The sequence below is a fragment of the Lathamus discolor genome, chromosome 14 (assembly GCF_037157495.1).
Source record: "Lathamus discolor isolate bLatDis1 chromosome 14, bLatDis1.hap1, whole genome shotgun sequence".
In the NCBI taxonomy this organism is placed as follows: domain Eukaryota; kingdom Metazoa; phylum Chordata; class Aves; order Psittaciformes; family Psittacidae; genus Lathamus; species Lathamus discolor.
The window spans coordinates 323727-336885 of NC_088897.1; the positions used below are offsets into that span (position 1 = coordinate 323727).

Genomic DNA, 13159 nt, shown 5'->3' on the forward strand with positions numbered 1-13159 from the left:
TCGGACTGGCATAAAATTGCTTTATGCCTCCTCTGTTCTTTGCTCTTTCCCCTTTCTGGAACTTTAAAAGTGAACGTATTCAGTTTGCTCATAGTGCTCCCTGGGGAATGCCACCCCCAGCCATGGCAGCAAACAGACAGATACCTTCCTGCTGCCTGCCCTGCACTTGAGCGGGAAGAGGGCAGCCAGGCACTTTTGTATGCTGGATAAGATGATCTTAGACAGAGCCTGTTTGTTCAGCAAGGAGAGTAAATTGAGATTTTAGTTTAATATAAAGCACTTGAATGCGGGCGTTCTGTGCAGATCTAACTGCCTCATTAGGAAACAGTGTGCAGAGCTTCCATTGCCATTGCTAAATGAGGCAAAAGAGTAAGCAAAGGAGTTTTCATCCTGTGAAGTGGGCTAGCAGTTTTGGTTTATAATAAAACACAGGCTTGATGAGAAGTGAAACCCCCTTCTTCCCACCCTTCTTATCCCCCCCCCCTCTACTGTATCCGCCCTTCTTCAGTAGGTGTTTCTACTAAAGGAAGTTCCAGAAGTATGTGCGAAACTGTCGCACCTGTGGGCTTGGCTTCTTTCATTGAAATACAGGAGTAAGTTACTTAGACTTCTCAGAAAGGATTCAGTAGGGTTTGTTGCAGAGGAAGTCACATTTTCAGCATGTTTTACTGATGACAAAGACAAAATTGAGGCTTGAACAAGCCGCTGGTTCAAATGTCAGGGTTCCCTGTGAGCAGGGAGCACAGTGGGCAGCATCCCACCGTGTTTGTGCTGTGGGTAGCTGTGCCACTTCCTCCCACCCACAAGCACTGCAGAGCAAAAGGGTGTTACGGGGTGATAGAAGATGGGGAGTCAGATGCCTTGTTGCGTGCTGGCAGGAGGAAGGTGGCCATCTGGTATTTCAGCAAAGATGATGGAGATTGAGATGAGCTCTTAGGCAGAAGCTCTTCCCTTTGAGGGTGCTGAGGCGCTGGCACAGGGTGCCCAGAGGAGCTGTGGCTGCCCCATCCCTGGCAGTGCTCAAGGCCAGGTTGGACACAGGGGCTTGGAGCAAGCTGCTCTAGAGGAAAGTGTCCCTGCCACAGGGATTAGAACTGGATGAGCTTTAAGGTCCCTTCTAGCCCAAACCAGTCTGTGATAAAAGTCCCCTTGCTCCTTAAGATTTGTCCTTGGGTTTAGATACAGTATGTCAGATGCATTTCAGTTTTTCCTAAACATTTCAGAGGCAGGGATTTGATGCTTAATGAGTTTTAATACAGTCAGTTATTAGAGGTAAGAAGTCCCAGGCTGTGCTCCTGGCACTGAACAAGTTTCTGTGAATGGCAGCAGACAAGTACAAATCCTTAGGCTCCTTTTAGTTACGTGCCTGTCTTCATATCCTGTCCTGGTGGAAGCTGCCAGCAGGGAAGGGACAGTGCGTGTGGGTTTGTGCAGCTCTCGCTGCTCAATAAGCAGGGCACATGCTGTATATATCAAATTGCCTTCTCTTTCCTTTTATTGATTGCTGGGGATTTCCCTTTCTAAGAGTGCCTTTAGAGAGGATGTCATGCGCAGCGCTGCTTTTAGCACCAGCTAAGCTCATGGTGGAGGGCAGTTAAGCTCACCTGAACTTGCTGTCCTGTTGCATGAGGTGAGCTTATTAATGAAAGCAGGTCAGTGTGCAAGGCAGTCCCTTCATGTGATTTTCCCCTGCTAAAGTGCAAAGCAGTTTTGAAGGCTCTGGATACCAAGAGATTAGAGACCAGAGGTTCCAGTTTAACCTTCTTAAACCCGAGTTTTTGGGGGCTTGGGGTGGGAAAGGGGAATTGTTAACGGCCAGGTTAGGTATTGCTTGCTATTGGGGGGGATACAACCCCCAGGAAAAGCCTCAGGAATGGCAGGTTTCCCAGCTCATTGCTGTATGTACCTGGCTGGGAAGAGCAGTGGTGTCAACATGAAGCCCTGAGAGGGCTCCTGTCTGCTGTGGCACAGGGCAGGAGGACATCCAGGCTGTTGTCAGTGGTCACCGTGCAGAGAAGTTTCCCCTTGGACGTGGTGCTCCCACGGGAGCTGACAGCTCTGACCATCAGCTGCCTGTGCTCAGCAAACAGCGAGATTTTGAGTACACCATCTAATCGCAAGGGAGCTCTTAACTTACTAACAACAGTTCTTGAGGGTTTTCCTCTCATGCTGTGGTCTCCTGTCTTCCTGTAGCTTGATGGTGTAAAGCCCGAGCAGGTGTTCATCACTCTGCTTTAGAGCTTTCTTCCGTGGCAGGTGGAGTTGTGTGCTTCACTGGATAATAGTGCACTTATTGCCAGTTTTAGAGAGAAACTGGGTTTCCAGAAGCAGGGAGGAGCATCGAGCAGAGACCTGTGTTCACAGCCATGTTTCAAGTGGTCAGATGCTGCAGTCAGTGCTGTAGACCCTGGTGCAGGATCCTCATCGTCGGTGCAAGCTGGTCTTGGGGAGGCTGCTGGGGAAACTGGGCTTGGCTTGGGTGAGTCAAGAGAAGAAATCTTGATGCTTTGTTATCTTCTTGGACCTGCTCTAGTTTTGGTCATAGCTTTTTCATGTATATGTTTATGTGGGTAGCTAAAAAATGCTTCATTTTATTCCCATGGAAGAAAACTAGAAAGCAGGAGGCCCGGCCGGAGCTGTGGCTGTGCGGGGCCATCACACCCCTGAGGAATGTGATCCCCTGCAATAACAGCAGTATTTTTTTTTTTTTTTCTTTCAGACACTGTTTCTATTGACTGTCTGTCCCAGGGGTGGATTCAGGTACTTGCAGGCAGGTACCAGTTTAGTCTAGTACCTGTCTGGAAGCCAAAGACATCCTGCCCAGCCTTCAACTGCCTTTACTGGGGATATAGTTCCCCCATTGGTCATGTCCTCTGTCCGGCTGCAGGCAGATGCCTTAGACACCTTCAGGCTTCTAGAATAACACCAAATGAGTACATTTACACACCTGTATAGAGAATCATCACAGACTGATTTGTGTTGGAAGGGACCTTAAAGCTCCTCCAGCTCCAACCCCTGCCACGGGCAGGGACACCTTCCACTGGAGCAGCTTGCTCCAAGCCCCTGTGTCCAACCTGGCCTTGAGCACTGCCAGGGATGGGGCAGCCACAGCTTCTCTGGGCACCCTGTGCCAGCGCCTCAGCACCCTCACAGGGAAGAGCTTCTGCCTCAGAGCTCATCTCAGTCTCCCCTCTGGCAGGTTAAAGCCATTCCCCTTGGCCTGTCCCTACAGGCTTGTGTCCAAAGCCCCTCTCCAGGTTTCCTGTAGCCCCCTTAGGCACTGGTGCTACTCTTAAGTTCTTCCCTTAAGGAGCCTTCTCCAGGCTGACCCAGCCCAGCTCTCTCAGCCTGGCTCCAAAGCAGAGCTGCTCCAGACCTCGCAGCATCTCCGTGGCCCTTTACTGGATTCAGTCCAACAGTTCCACATCCCTCTTGTGTAAAGGAATAATAGAAGTGACATTTGTAATAGCAACAGGGCTGAAGTTGTGTTGCTGCTGTTTGGTGAAGTTGTTTAAAATACCCAGATGGTGAATATAAGCATATGGCAGCTGGGTGCTCTGGAGAGCCCTGAGCCAGGCTGGGAGGGCCGGTGAAGGGTGGAGAGCAGGAGTGGTGCTCCAGGGCTTTATCTTTTGATTTCTGAGCTTTTGGGTCACGTATTTGAGATACTTTTCTGCATCTACAAAGTCTGCCTTTCAAAGAAAACCGCAGTTGTCAGAGACTCCACAAGTTGATGAGAATCAAAAGGCAAACGCTCCTGATGGGTAAGGACTGTTTGCACATAGACCAGTTCAGACAGAGCTGCTCCAGCCTGGACACTTGGGATGTGACCTTAGTAGCACAGGCACCATTTCCTTGAAGCTGTTGCTTCCTTCCTGAGACTGAGTTAAAAATCTGGTGTAGAGAGGGGCAGTGGCAGAGCGGGCAGGAGCCCAGCACCCACGTCCCTCAGGCTGCCAGCAGAGGACCCAGGGAGCAGGCAAGAGCCTGGACTGCAGCTGGGATGGGTCCCTCTGCTCTGCTTTGGGTAGGGACCAGGCAATTGTACTTGAATAAAGGCTTAATTGTGAATCCCAATGTCCCCACTGCCTCTTTTTTTTTTCTTTTTTTTTGTTTTGTTTTGTTTCTGTTTTGTTTTGGTTTTTTGTTTGTTGTAAGAAAAGCAAACAAATCTGGAGAACTCTGGGCTGGAGTTCCAGGGGCTTTGGAAATGTTTGCCAGAGCTGTGCTTCCTGTCTCCCTCAGTCCTGTGGTTACGAAGTTCAGCTTGGATCCCTCCTCTGCCAGCTCAGGATGAAAGGCCAGGAGGGTGGGGGAGTTCAGGGGGAGCTCTTTAAGTCCAGGGTTGCACCAGTGCCATTGAGATGAATGAGGGTCTGTCTCGCTCTCTGCTGGTGCCACAGCTTCTCTGTGGCCAGGACGGGAAGTGACTCAGCGCAGCGATGGCAGCGCCTTTGCCAGGCCTGTTCTCTGCCAGTGCTGGAGGAAGAGGAAGGCAAGAACATCCCTGGGTGCTGCTGCCACCTGGTGCCACCAGCCCCTGGGTGCTTCACTCTCAGAGCTGTGTATTCCACTGCCACAGCACTGGTGAGGGAAAGGAGGTGATTGTGAGTAGCACACATCAGTGGTCCTCACTGCAGTACCTGGGGCTTCCTTCACAGTTTCCCCCTTGAAATTCTGATTTCACTGTCATTAATGTGAAGAGAGGAGCCAGCTGGCAGGCAAGCAGGCTGCTGCAGTTCATGATGCTTGCAGTAGCTGTGGTGGTGGATAGCAGTGTGCATTAGGGGCCTAGGCTCTGTGCTCTTCCCTCGTAATCCTCCACAATGTAGGGGCATCTGGCTGGCTGGCACTGCTGGAGCTGGAGTCCATCAGGGTCTGCCTGCCCATGCGCTGCCATCTTGCACATGGTGTGCTCTGGTTCCTCTGTGTATCCATCTCTCTTGACTGCTGGCTGAATGAGGTGTGGCAGAGGGAAAGATGGGACACATGAAATGGTGCTGGAAAAGCAGTCCTGCAGTTTGGGTTGCCCCATAAGGGTCTCTCCCTTCCTTGATTTTTCATTCTTCTGCAAAACAGGTTGTTCTTAGTCTGCTTTGGTCGTGACCCCAGGCTAAGCTCTTCCCTGGGCTTGCAGCAGAGGTGGGTGCTAGGCCGTCACTGCCTGTGCATCTCAGGCCCATCCTGTCCAGTTTGGCATCTTTCAAATTCGGGCGGAATTTTTCTTCCCCCAGCTCTAGTCCTGTTTGTCCATTTCTCCCTCTGGCTCTGTCCACACACTCTTCTACATTCCCAAATCCTTCCTGTTTCTTCCACCCTCAGCAGTCCTCATTTCTACAGTGCTCACCAGCATGAACCCCCAAACTGCCTGTGCCCCGGTGCCATCCTAATGGCTGCTCAGCTCAAGCAGAGTCTGTTTCCTGTTGCCACCAGCGTGTCTGCCCTCAGGGTTTGCATTGCTGTTCCCAAGCTTTGCCATCTCCAGCCCATCTCTCCTGTCACATACTCATTTTTCCAAGACTTCTCAGGTTCATTCCTGCTTTGGCAGTGGCTTCCATGGTAGAGCTCTGGGCCAGGCCTGCCGCCGTGCTGCGGGCTCAAGGCTTGGGTTGTATCTGCTGTGGTCCTCCCTAAAACAGGAGCTTTTGTCAGCATCAAGCCCATGGATGCTCTGGGCACATCTCTTACTTCTCCAGTCTTCTTTTGCCTCACTTTTCACTGTAGAGGAGGGAAAAAGACAAAACACCTTGCTGACATCCCCTCCTGCCTCGGTGATTCTCCCGGCGCTCTTCTTCATCTGCTTCAGGCCCAAGTTCTGCTTTGTTTTCTTGCCCCTTACCCTGTGCTGCCTATTACTCGCTGTTGCACCATTCCCCTTCCCCCTAATTCTCAGTTTCTCACCAACTCCGAATCCTTCCCTGTGCTGTGCAGTATCTCCCTTGTAAAGGCAAAGCTCCCTCTGCTCCTGCTCCCTTCCTGTGGCTGGCTTTTTTTCCCACTCACCTGGTAAGTCCCCTCTACGTAGGCCATTCAGACTGAGGTCCTTCATCTTCTCAACCTGCCTTGCCCACTGCACTGGAACTGCTGCTGCAAGTACCTGGAGCTTGGCAAAATCTCCCAATTATTCTCACCCCCTTCACTGTTCAGGAGGGTTGACTCCAGGCAGCTGTGCATCTGAAATGCCTTCCCTGAACTCGCTCTGCTGCTCCTTCAGCACTTCCATAAGGATCTGCTCTCTGAATGTGGCTCTAGTTCCCATCCTCCTTTTGCTCTTAGCTCTCTGTACTCTTACCTGGGCACACACTCCTCTGCAGCTGGCACATGCATGTGCTGTTTCCCTCCTCCTTGATGCCAGGCTGTCAGCCCAGCAGGGCTGGGTGATCTGTCCTGGTCTTACCCACATGACTCCAGGACTGATAATGGTGCTGGCTCAGACATGGCCTCTGGCATCTTCACTGTACATTCTGAGAAAGTGCCAGCCACATCACAGAATCCCGGACTGGTTTGTGTTGGAAGGGACCTTAAAGCTCCTCCAACTCCACCCCCTGCCATGGGCAGGGACCCCTTCCACTGGAGCAGCTTGCTCCAAGCCCCTGTGTCCAACCTGGCCTTGAGCACTGCCAGGGATGGGGCAGCCACAGCTTCTCTGGGCACCCTGTGCCAGCGCCTCAGCACCCTCACAGGGAAGAGCTTGTGCCTCAGAGCTCATCTCAGTCTCCCCTCGGGCAAGTTAAAGCCATTCCCCTTGGCCTGTCCCTACAGGCTTGTGTCCAAAGCCCCTCTCCAGGTTCCCTGCAGCCCCTTTAGGCACTGGAGCTGCTCTCAGGTCTCCCCTTCAGGAGCCTTCTCTCCTCCAGGCTGACCCAGCCCAGCTCTCTCAGCCTGTTTTTTTGAGGGCCTTTCTCCTCTGCTATGGTGCTGTGTAGTCAGGAGCGTTACTGGCCACAGCAGCTTTCCCGGTCTCTCTGCAGTCCTGCAAAGAGCTGCTTTCTGTGTCCTGGTCTGTGCTCTTGAGTGCAGTCCCATGTTTGAAACCTGGGTGTTCGTCTTTCAAACACAAGAAGAGCCTAATCAGTCTTCAGAGAGATCTTGGTCATTTTCCAATATGAAGGAAAACACTCTGAGGGCAGGTGAGCCAGGGTGGCTCCACTCTCAGGCAGTGTGTGGTTTGTATCGTGGGCTCAGCGAGGTGATGTCTTGTGTCTTGCTCCTTGTCGGTCTCAGACCGTGCCTTGGTACTCAGGGTGGGTAGTGCACATGCAGTGCCATGGCAGATGCTCCCCTGGAAGAACGTCTCTTGTACCCTCCCTGCCCCTCACAGGCAGGGTGGCTTTGAACATGAGATTTGGTCTGTGCTCCTGAGTCTCTGACCTCCTCAGGAAGGTGTAGGCTGTGCTGAGGGCATCACCAGCTCTGCGTGCCCAGGGGCGTGTGGGGATTCGTGAGTTCAGACATGGACAGGAAAAAATCACCCAGGATCTGATCCATTGAAGTGGTCTGAGCAGTAAAAAGGATAGCTGTTTTCATAGGCTTGGTGGAATACATCTAATCCTGAAACTTCTTCTGCCAGTAATTGGATTGAGCTATATCCTCGTCAGCGGAGTTACCCAGGGCTGACTGTACTTTGCATGAATACTTAAACATATTGAACATGTCTTCTCTTTATTTATAGATGTATTTGTTAGGCTGCCTATGAGAGCTTGTTTTCCCGTGGATCACCGGGTGGGTTTTGTCTCTGTGCTTCAGACTTGCTGTCTTAGCTCTGGCCGCCTGGAGGCAGCTGTAGGTATGGCCCTAGCATGCTGAGGACAGCATTCGCCATCTCTGCTCTTCACTACTGCATCTCATTGCGGTAGACTTCTTGCCTGCTCCGTGTCCAGCAGCTCCAGCAGAGGTGGTTGTGGGGTCTTCCAAGGTGCGTTTCCAACAGCCGTTCACCTGTGGGTCATCCTGGACCTCTGAATTCACACCTTGCCCCTGGTTACACCCCAGTGCAGTTACATTAGGGTCACTCAGTGCTGCAGAGCGATCTGAATATTTTGGCAATTTGTCATCATCATCTGGTATTGCTGTGACGTTCCCAAGCTCCAGTAGCCCAATCTTTTCTTCTTAATAGTTACTCAGCAGTAAAAGTTTTGTTGTTGTTGTTGAAGACCAGATGGTAGCTGCCTTCATTAGAGACAGCCCTTGGACCTGTAATTGTGCTTAAAATAACAAAGACCGTCCCATACAATCAGCTTTGCACCTAACTATGTGGTCTGACTATTACATTTTTAGCTTTTAATTAGTTGAGAAGCTTGAGATGGTTATTCTGTTTCATCTGGGATCAAACTAAGGCTAGTCGGGTTCCTGATTGTTTATTCTAACACCCCCAGTTTAATACTGGGACGTGTTTTTCCCCAAGAAGCACATCAGGACTAACTCTACCATTTGAGCTGAAATTAAACCAAACTCTCAGCCTGGGGCAGGCGCTGAGCACAGGAACCTCACTCCAACTGCACACAATTGGCAAAGGTTTATGAGCAATTAAAATGGAGCCTGGGACTGCTGGAGGGGCCACACACCTCACCCGGGGCATGCACCGAAACCTGCGTCACAGCAGAGCCAGCAGGGCTGGAGCTGCAAGCCTTGTTTGCTGCATTTCCCAAAGCTCCATGTGCGCTAATGAGCATCCTCCTTCCTGCCACCCCTTCTTCCCCCCCTCCCTCCCTCCCAGGTGAATGCAGGGTGCACCCTCACCGTTCCCTGTAATTCTGTGTTTCCTGGCTCGCTGTTGTTAATCAAACTGTGCTCAAGGCCATTAAGCTTTTCACAAGCTTGTCTATGAGGCTGCTGTAAGCACAGGCTGGTGAAGCAGCAGTGTGCTTTCATGGCACCTCCGTGAGATGCATTTCTTCTGATTTTTCACAGCCTATTGTTTGCTTGGAGAGTCAGGTTTTCCAGCACATGCTCAGTTTTATCCCACCCCCACTGGCCTTGCAGCTGAGACACAAACTGGAGAACAGGAAATAGAGAACAGTCTCTGGTCATCTGTGAAGTGTCATGCTCAAATGGAGGCCAACCATGCTGGAGGAGGGTGGGTGCAGCTCCACAGGCTGCTCAGTCCTTCCGTCCCAGCTCTTCTCACAGTCTCTGTGTCTCTTCCAGCATCTGCAGCAATTGAGGGCAGAGGGCTCAAGACATCCTCTGCCTCGGTCCCTGCCAGTCTGTTCAGCACTGGGAGAGGCAAAGATCCCTGGAGGGAATAATATGCTTGTGCAACAAAGCGTACGATAACGCCCAAGTCACACAGACAAGTGGCCATGGGAGAGCACATCGAGAGTTTTATGAGCGTTCTCAACTCTGACACTTATTATGAGAGGGCTTGGCTCAGAGATAAACAGTTCCAGGGTAGGATCCAGGGTATAAACATGCTCAAGTGAAGTGAGTTGTTCCTCTGCTTCCCCAGCCCAGCTGTGTCAGGCAGCATCACCCCATGGCCCAGCACTGCTAGTGCTGCCTGTGCCTCCTGCCAGCCCGGCAGTGGGCCCCGGCCATGGGGCATGAGGCCCACGCTCTGCCCGTGTTTACGCCCCCCAGAACAGCACAAGGCCCTGGGCCATGGTTGCCACCCATGTGTGGAAATGCATCATGCTCTTTTTATCTCTTCAGTTTCATCCTTTCTGTTTTGCTGAGGTCTGGTCCCCTCTTCAGCCTCTGTCTTGGCTGTGCATAGCAGGGGGCCAGCTCTAGCCCATTCCCTATGACCAAGATTTTAGGGAAGCTTCTGACCTGGATTTTGGGGGACTCCAACTTCTACATGTGAAACAGCTCCTTGAGCAGCTGCAGAAGCATGTGGGTGACTTTAGCAGGAGCAGGGGTAGATGCCAGCCCAGAGTGGTGTTTGGACAGTGGTGCTGGGTGCACTGGGCAGCTGCCATCCTTTGTCCTGAGGACTGGAGACTGGATGGAAGCTACAGCAGCAGAGCCGGCAGCCTTTGGAAGGAGGAGTACCACAGCCAGTCCTGAAACAGGGGGATGCATTTGGGATGCAGCAGAGGAGCAGGTGGAGCTGCACAAGTACAAGAGGAAAGTTAACCACAGATGGGTGGGCTGGGCCGGATGTAATGTGGGTATTGCTGGAAACACAAGGCTCTCCTCGGTGCTAGTAGCAGCACTTGGGTTTCTGTGGTATCTCCTGGCTTCCTTCACCCGATAAATCCTCAGGAGCCCCTTCAGCTTCATCCTTGCCCGACCAGGAGGAGGAAGCCCTTGGAGGGGGAGGAACGGCAACATTCCTGTGGGATGAGCTAATGCGGCTGCGGGAGTCCCGCCTGCCTTCCTCTTGAGCAGCTGGCTTTCCAGAAGAGCTTGGGGGATGGGAGTGAGCAGGAACATCCTCAAAACATGACGTAGACAGAGAGCTGCAGTTGCTACTGATAACTGACTTCTACGAGGAAGGAAGGGAGAAACTGAAGTAGCGATTAGCAATGATTTAATGAATTAGCACAAAGTGTACTGCAGGAAAATTACTCGTGTGGCATCCAGGGCTATCAATAATTCAGATGGCTCCAGAGCAGTGAGCAACGCTTGCTGAACGTTTTACTTCCACTGCTAATTGTGCTTTTCACCTCATTTGTGAAAGTTAGTTGGCCTGACTCTTGCTGGTGGCATTGTAATCTGCTGCGAGGTTATTTCCTCCCTGTGAAGCCTGATATGTAGTCATTGTGCTAAATAGTGGGGAAAAGGTTTTTATAGTGGAAAAGAGATAGGCTGGGTCTGGGTTTGAAGGGAGATATTGCAGTATTTGACTTTTTCTGTTTTCCTGGGAAAAAAGTTAATTCCCATTGTGGGGTTTTTTTTATGTTTTCCTGAAACTTGGTGATCTGCTTTTAAACATAAGGTGATACAGTGCACAAGTGATGAATCTTTCTGAAATCCCATTCCTTTCTCCAGTACTTTCTCACTGGGTGCATGGCAGGACATGAGACATGACCTGAAAGCACAAGAGTAACTAACTATTGCTACCTGGGTGCTGCTGGAGCAGGATGGATGCTGAGGGACTTGCCTGCTGCTTGCTCACTGTGAGGACTGCATTTCAGAAATGACTCCTCAGTGCTGGCATTCAGCCTGGCTGCTGTCATGTGTTGTCCAACCTCGTTTAATTCAGGGCTGGGAGAGAAACCCCTGCGTGGAAGGAAAAGCCTTGAGGAGGAATTCAGAAACTCTTCTATAGGCAACCCTGTTCTCCAGTGGCAGCCGGAGGACTGATTCTCAGCTGGGGTATGTTGTGCGAGAGTCAGGCTCCAGTTCCACATTTGTGACATTTGTATTTCATCTGTGGAGGAACAAGGTTAAAAATAAATGGTGGCAAAACTTGCCAAAGACCTTGAGCACTCCTGGAGCTTTGGTGTGTGCCGGCCACCAGCAGGAAGCAGGTTTAGTTGAGGAGCTCTAAGCCAACTTCAGGCTACACTGAAATCCTGAGCATCCCCACTGAAAACACTGTTACGCTGTTATATACTGTGACACACGTGCTGCTTGTGTGCACAGTGCAGAGGCTGTGTGTGCAGCCGGGTGAGCAGCGCTGGGGCTGCCAGCCCATTCCCCATGGTGATCCTTAATGGTGTGTAACTCAGTCCCTGGTGTGGGGCTGGAAGGGCAGAGCAGAGAGCAGAATGTGGACAGGTGAGAGAGATGCTGGTGATCAGGTGATCCCATATTGGAGAGATCTGAAAACCTTGAGGAATGGTCTCTTCCTCCATGGATATCCCAGGGTCAGCTGTGGGACCACCCAGTGCTATTGGAAAGGACCTTCTCAGAGCAGGACCTTGCACAAGTCCTGCTGCTTGGCTTTTACTCTCCTATGAAACACCTCCTGTGACCAGTCCCCCCTGCTAGTGGGGCAGAAACTGCAGAAGGGGCTGCAGCTCTTGTGTCCTGCCCTACCTCCTTGGTAGGACAAGATGTGATTTTAGAGGTGAGTTCCTCCTAAGACCACAGCAGTCTTCTCCCAGCACTTGAGTTTCATGTGAAGGATCCTCCCCAGGTCCTTGAACCATAATGCCAAGGTCTCTCTTCCTTCAGCTCCCTCTCATGCTCCCCCAAGGTATGTTGTTTGTACCTCAGGGGTACTGGCTGCTCTGTGCTGGTGGATCCCACATGCCTTGAGTTGCAGCTGACCAAATGGACTCGGTGTTTTCCCTGGGACACTGAGCTGACTTCCAGCAGCTCCTGAAAAGGACACTGAATGGAGGTTGGCAGGGAGAGGTACAGGGTACTGGCTTCTTAGGCTCTTGATTTTTGGGGACTTTTTTCCTCTATGTTCGTACCGAACTATCATGACTGTTGATCTAAACTTCTGCCCTGGGCTGTCTCTTCTTTGCTACAGGTGAGGCTAGTGAAGGAACAAGAAAAGGCTGAGCTGTGACTGAACCAGGAGATTTTGGACTGTGTCTGAGGATGGTGAGTATATGTTCTAGTCTGTCTCTGTGGGTGGTTTTCTGCTTTCTTTGTCCAAATCTTGTTCTGCTGCTAAATGTATGAGGCTAAATACAAGAATGGGAAAGAAGAGTGCTACAGTATTGAGCATTATATATAATAATAGAGGGTTTATTACTATCACCTAGATGCTGTTGACAGGATAAGTTTACCCCTAAACTTCTTATTGGAATATCCCCTTCTGCCTCCTTGGACTACTGACACAGTCATCCAGTTCTTGTGGCTTGCTGATTTATTTTGACTTTAAAACTCAGTGCTGGGTTTCTCATTCTGTTCCTCTGTCACCTCTCAGTGAAGATTTAACACTGTGTTAATCATGTGCTCTGCTGCTGCCAGGGTAGCAGAAATATTACAGTAGTTAGTCACAGAAGAACATGGTATAAAGAATCTGGAAAGACTGAAACACAGCCAGATTGCTGATGAACTCGGGTAAATGCCTCTGATGCCTCCAGCAAGAAATACCCCAAAATGTGTGTGATCTGACGAGAGGAAGAAAGCTGAGAGCAGCGACGTTGGCAGCTGTGCTGCAGTGTTGTCAGGGAGTTTGAAGGCAACAGGGTGATCTGCATGTTGGGCTGTGGGTGGCAGGGAGCCGGAGCAGAGCTGCAGTGACATGGTTTTGTCATCAGTGTTGTGCCCACCCCTGCCAGAAGCAAATTGTTATGTTGGAAGGAGCACA

General features: G+C 51.0%; 1 protein-coding gene across 3 annotated transcripts in view; it reads left to right on the plus strand.

The window, feature by feature from the left end:
- MTMR4 (myotubularin related protein 4) overlaps nucleotides 1–13159 on the plus strand; it is a 58260-nt gene that overhangs the window by 9288 nt on the left and 35813 nt on the right. For 2 of the 3 annotated variants that reach the window (XM_065694247.1, XM_065694249.1), the window contains exon 2: nucleotides 12371–12444. In XM_065694247.1, the coding sequence (XP_065550319.1) occupies nucleotides 12442–12444 (3 nt within the window). In that variant the 5' untranslated portion in view covers nucleotides 12371–12441. Of the gene's footprint in view, nucleotides 1–11769; nucleotides 11960–12370; nucleotides 12445–13159 lie in introns of those variants that run through there. The other variant, XM_065694248.1, reaches the window with a different exon arrangement.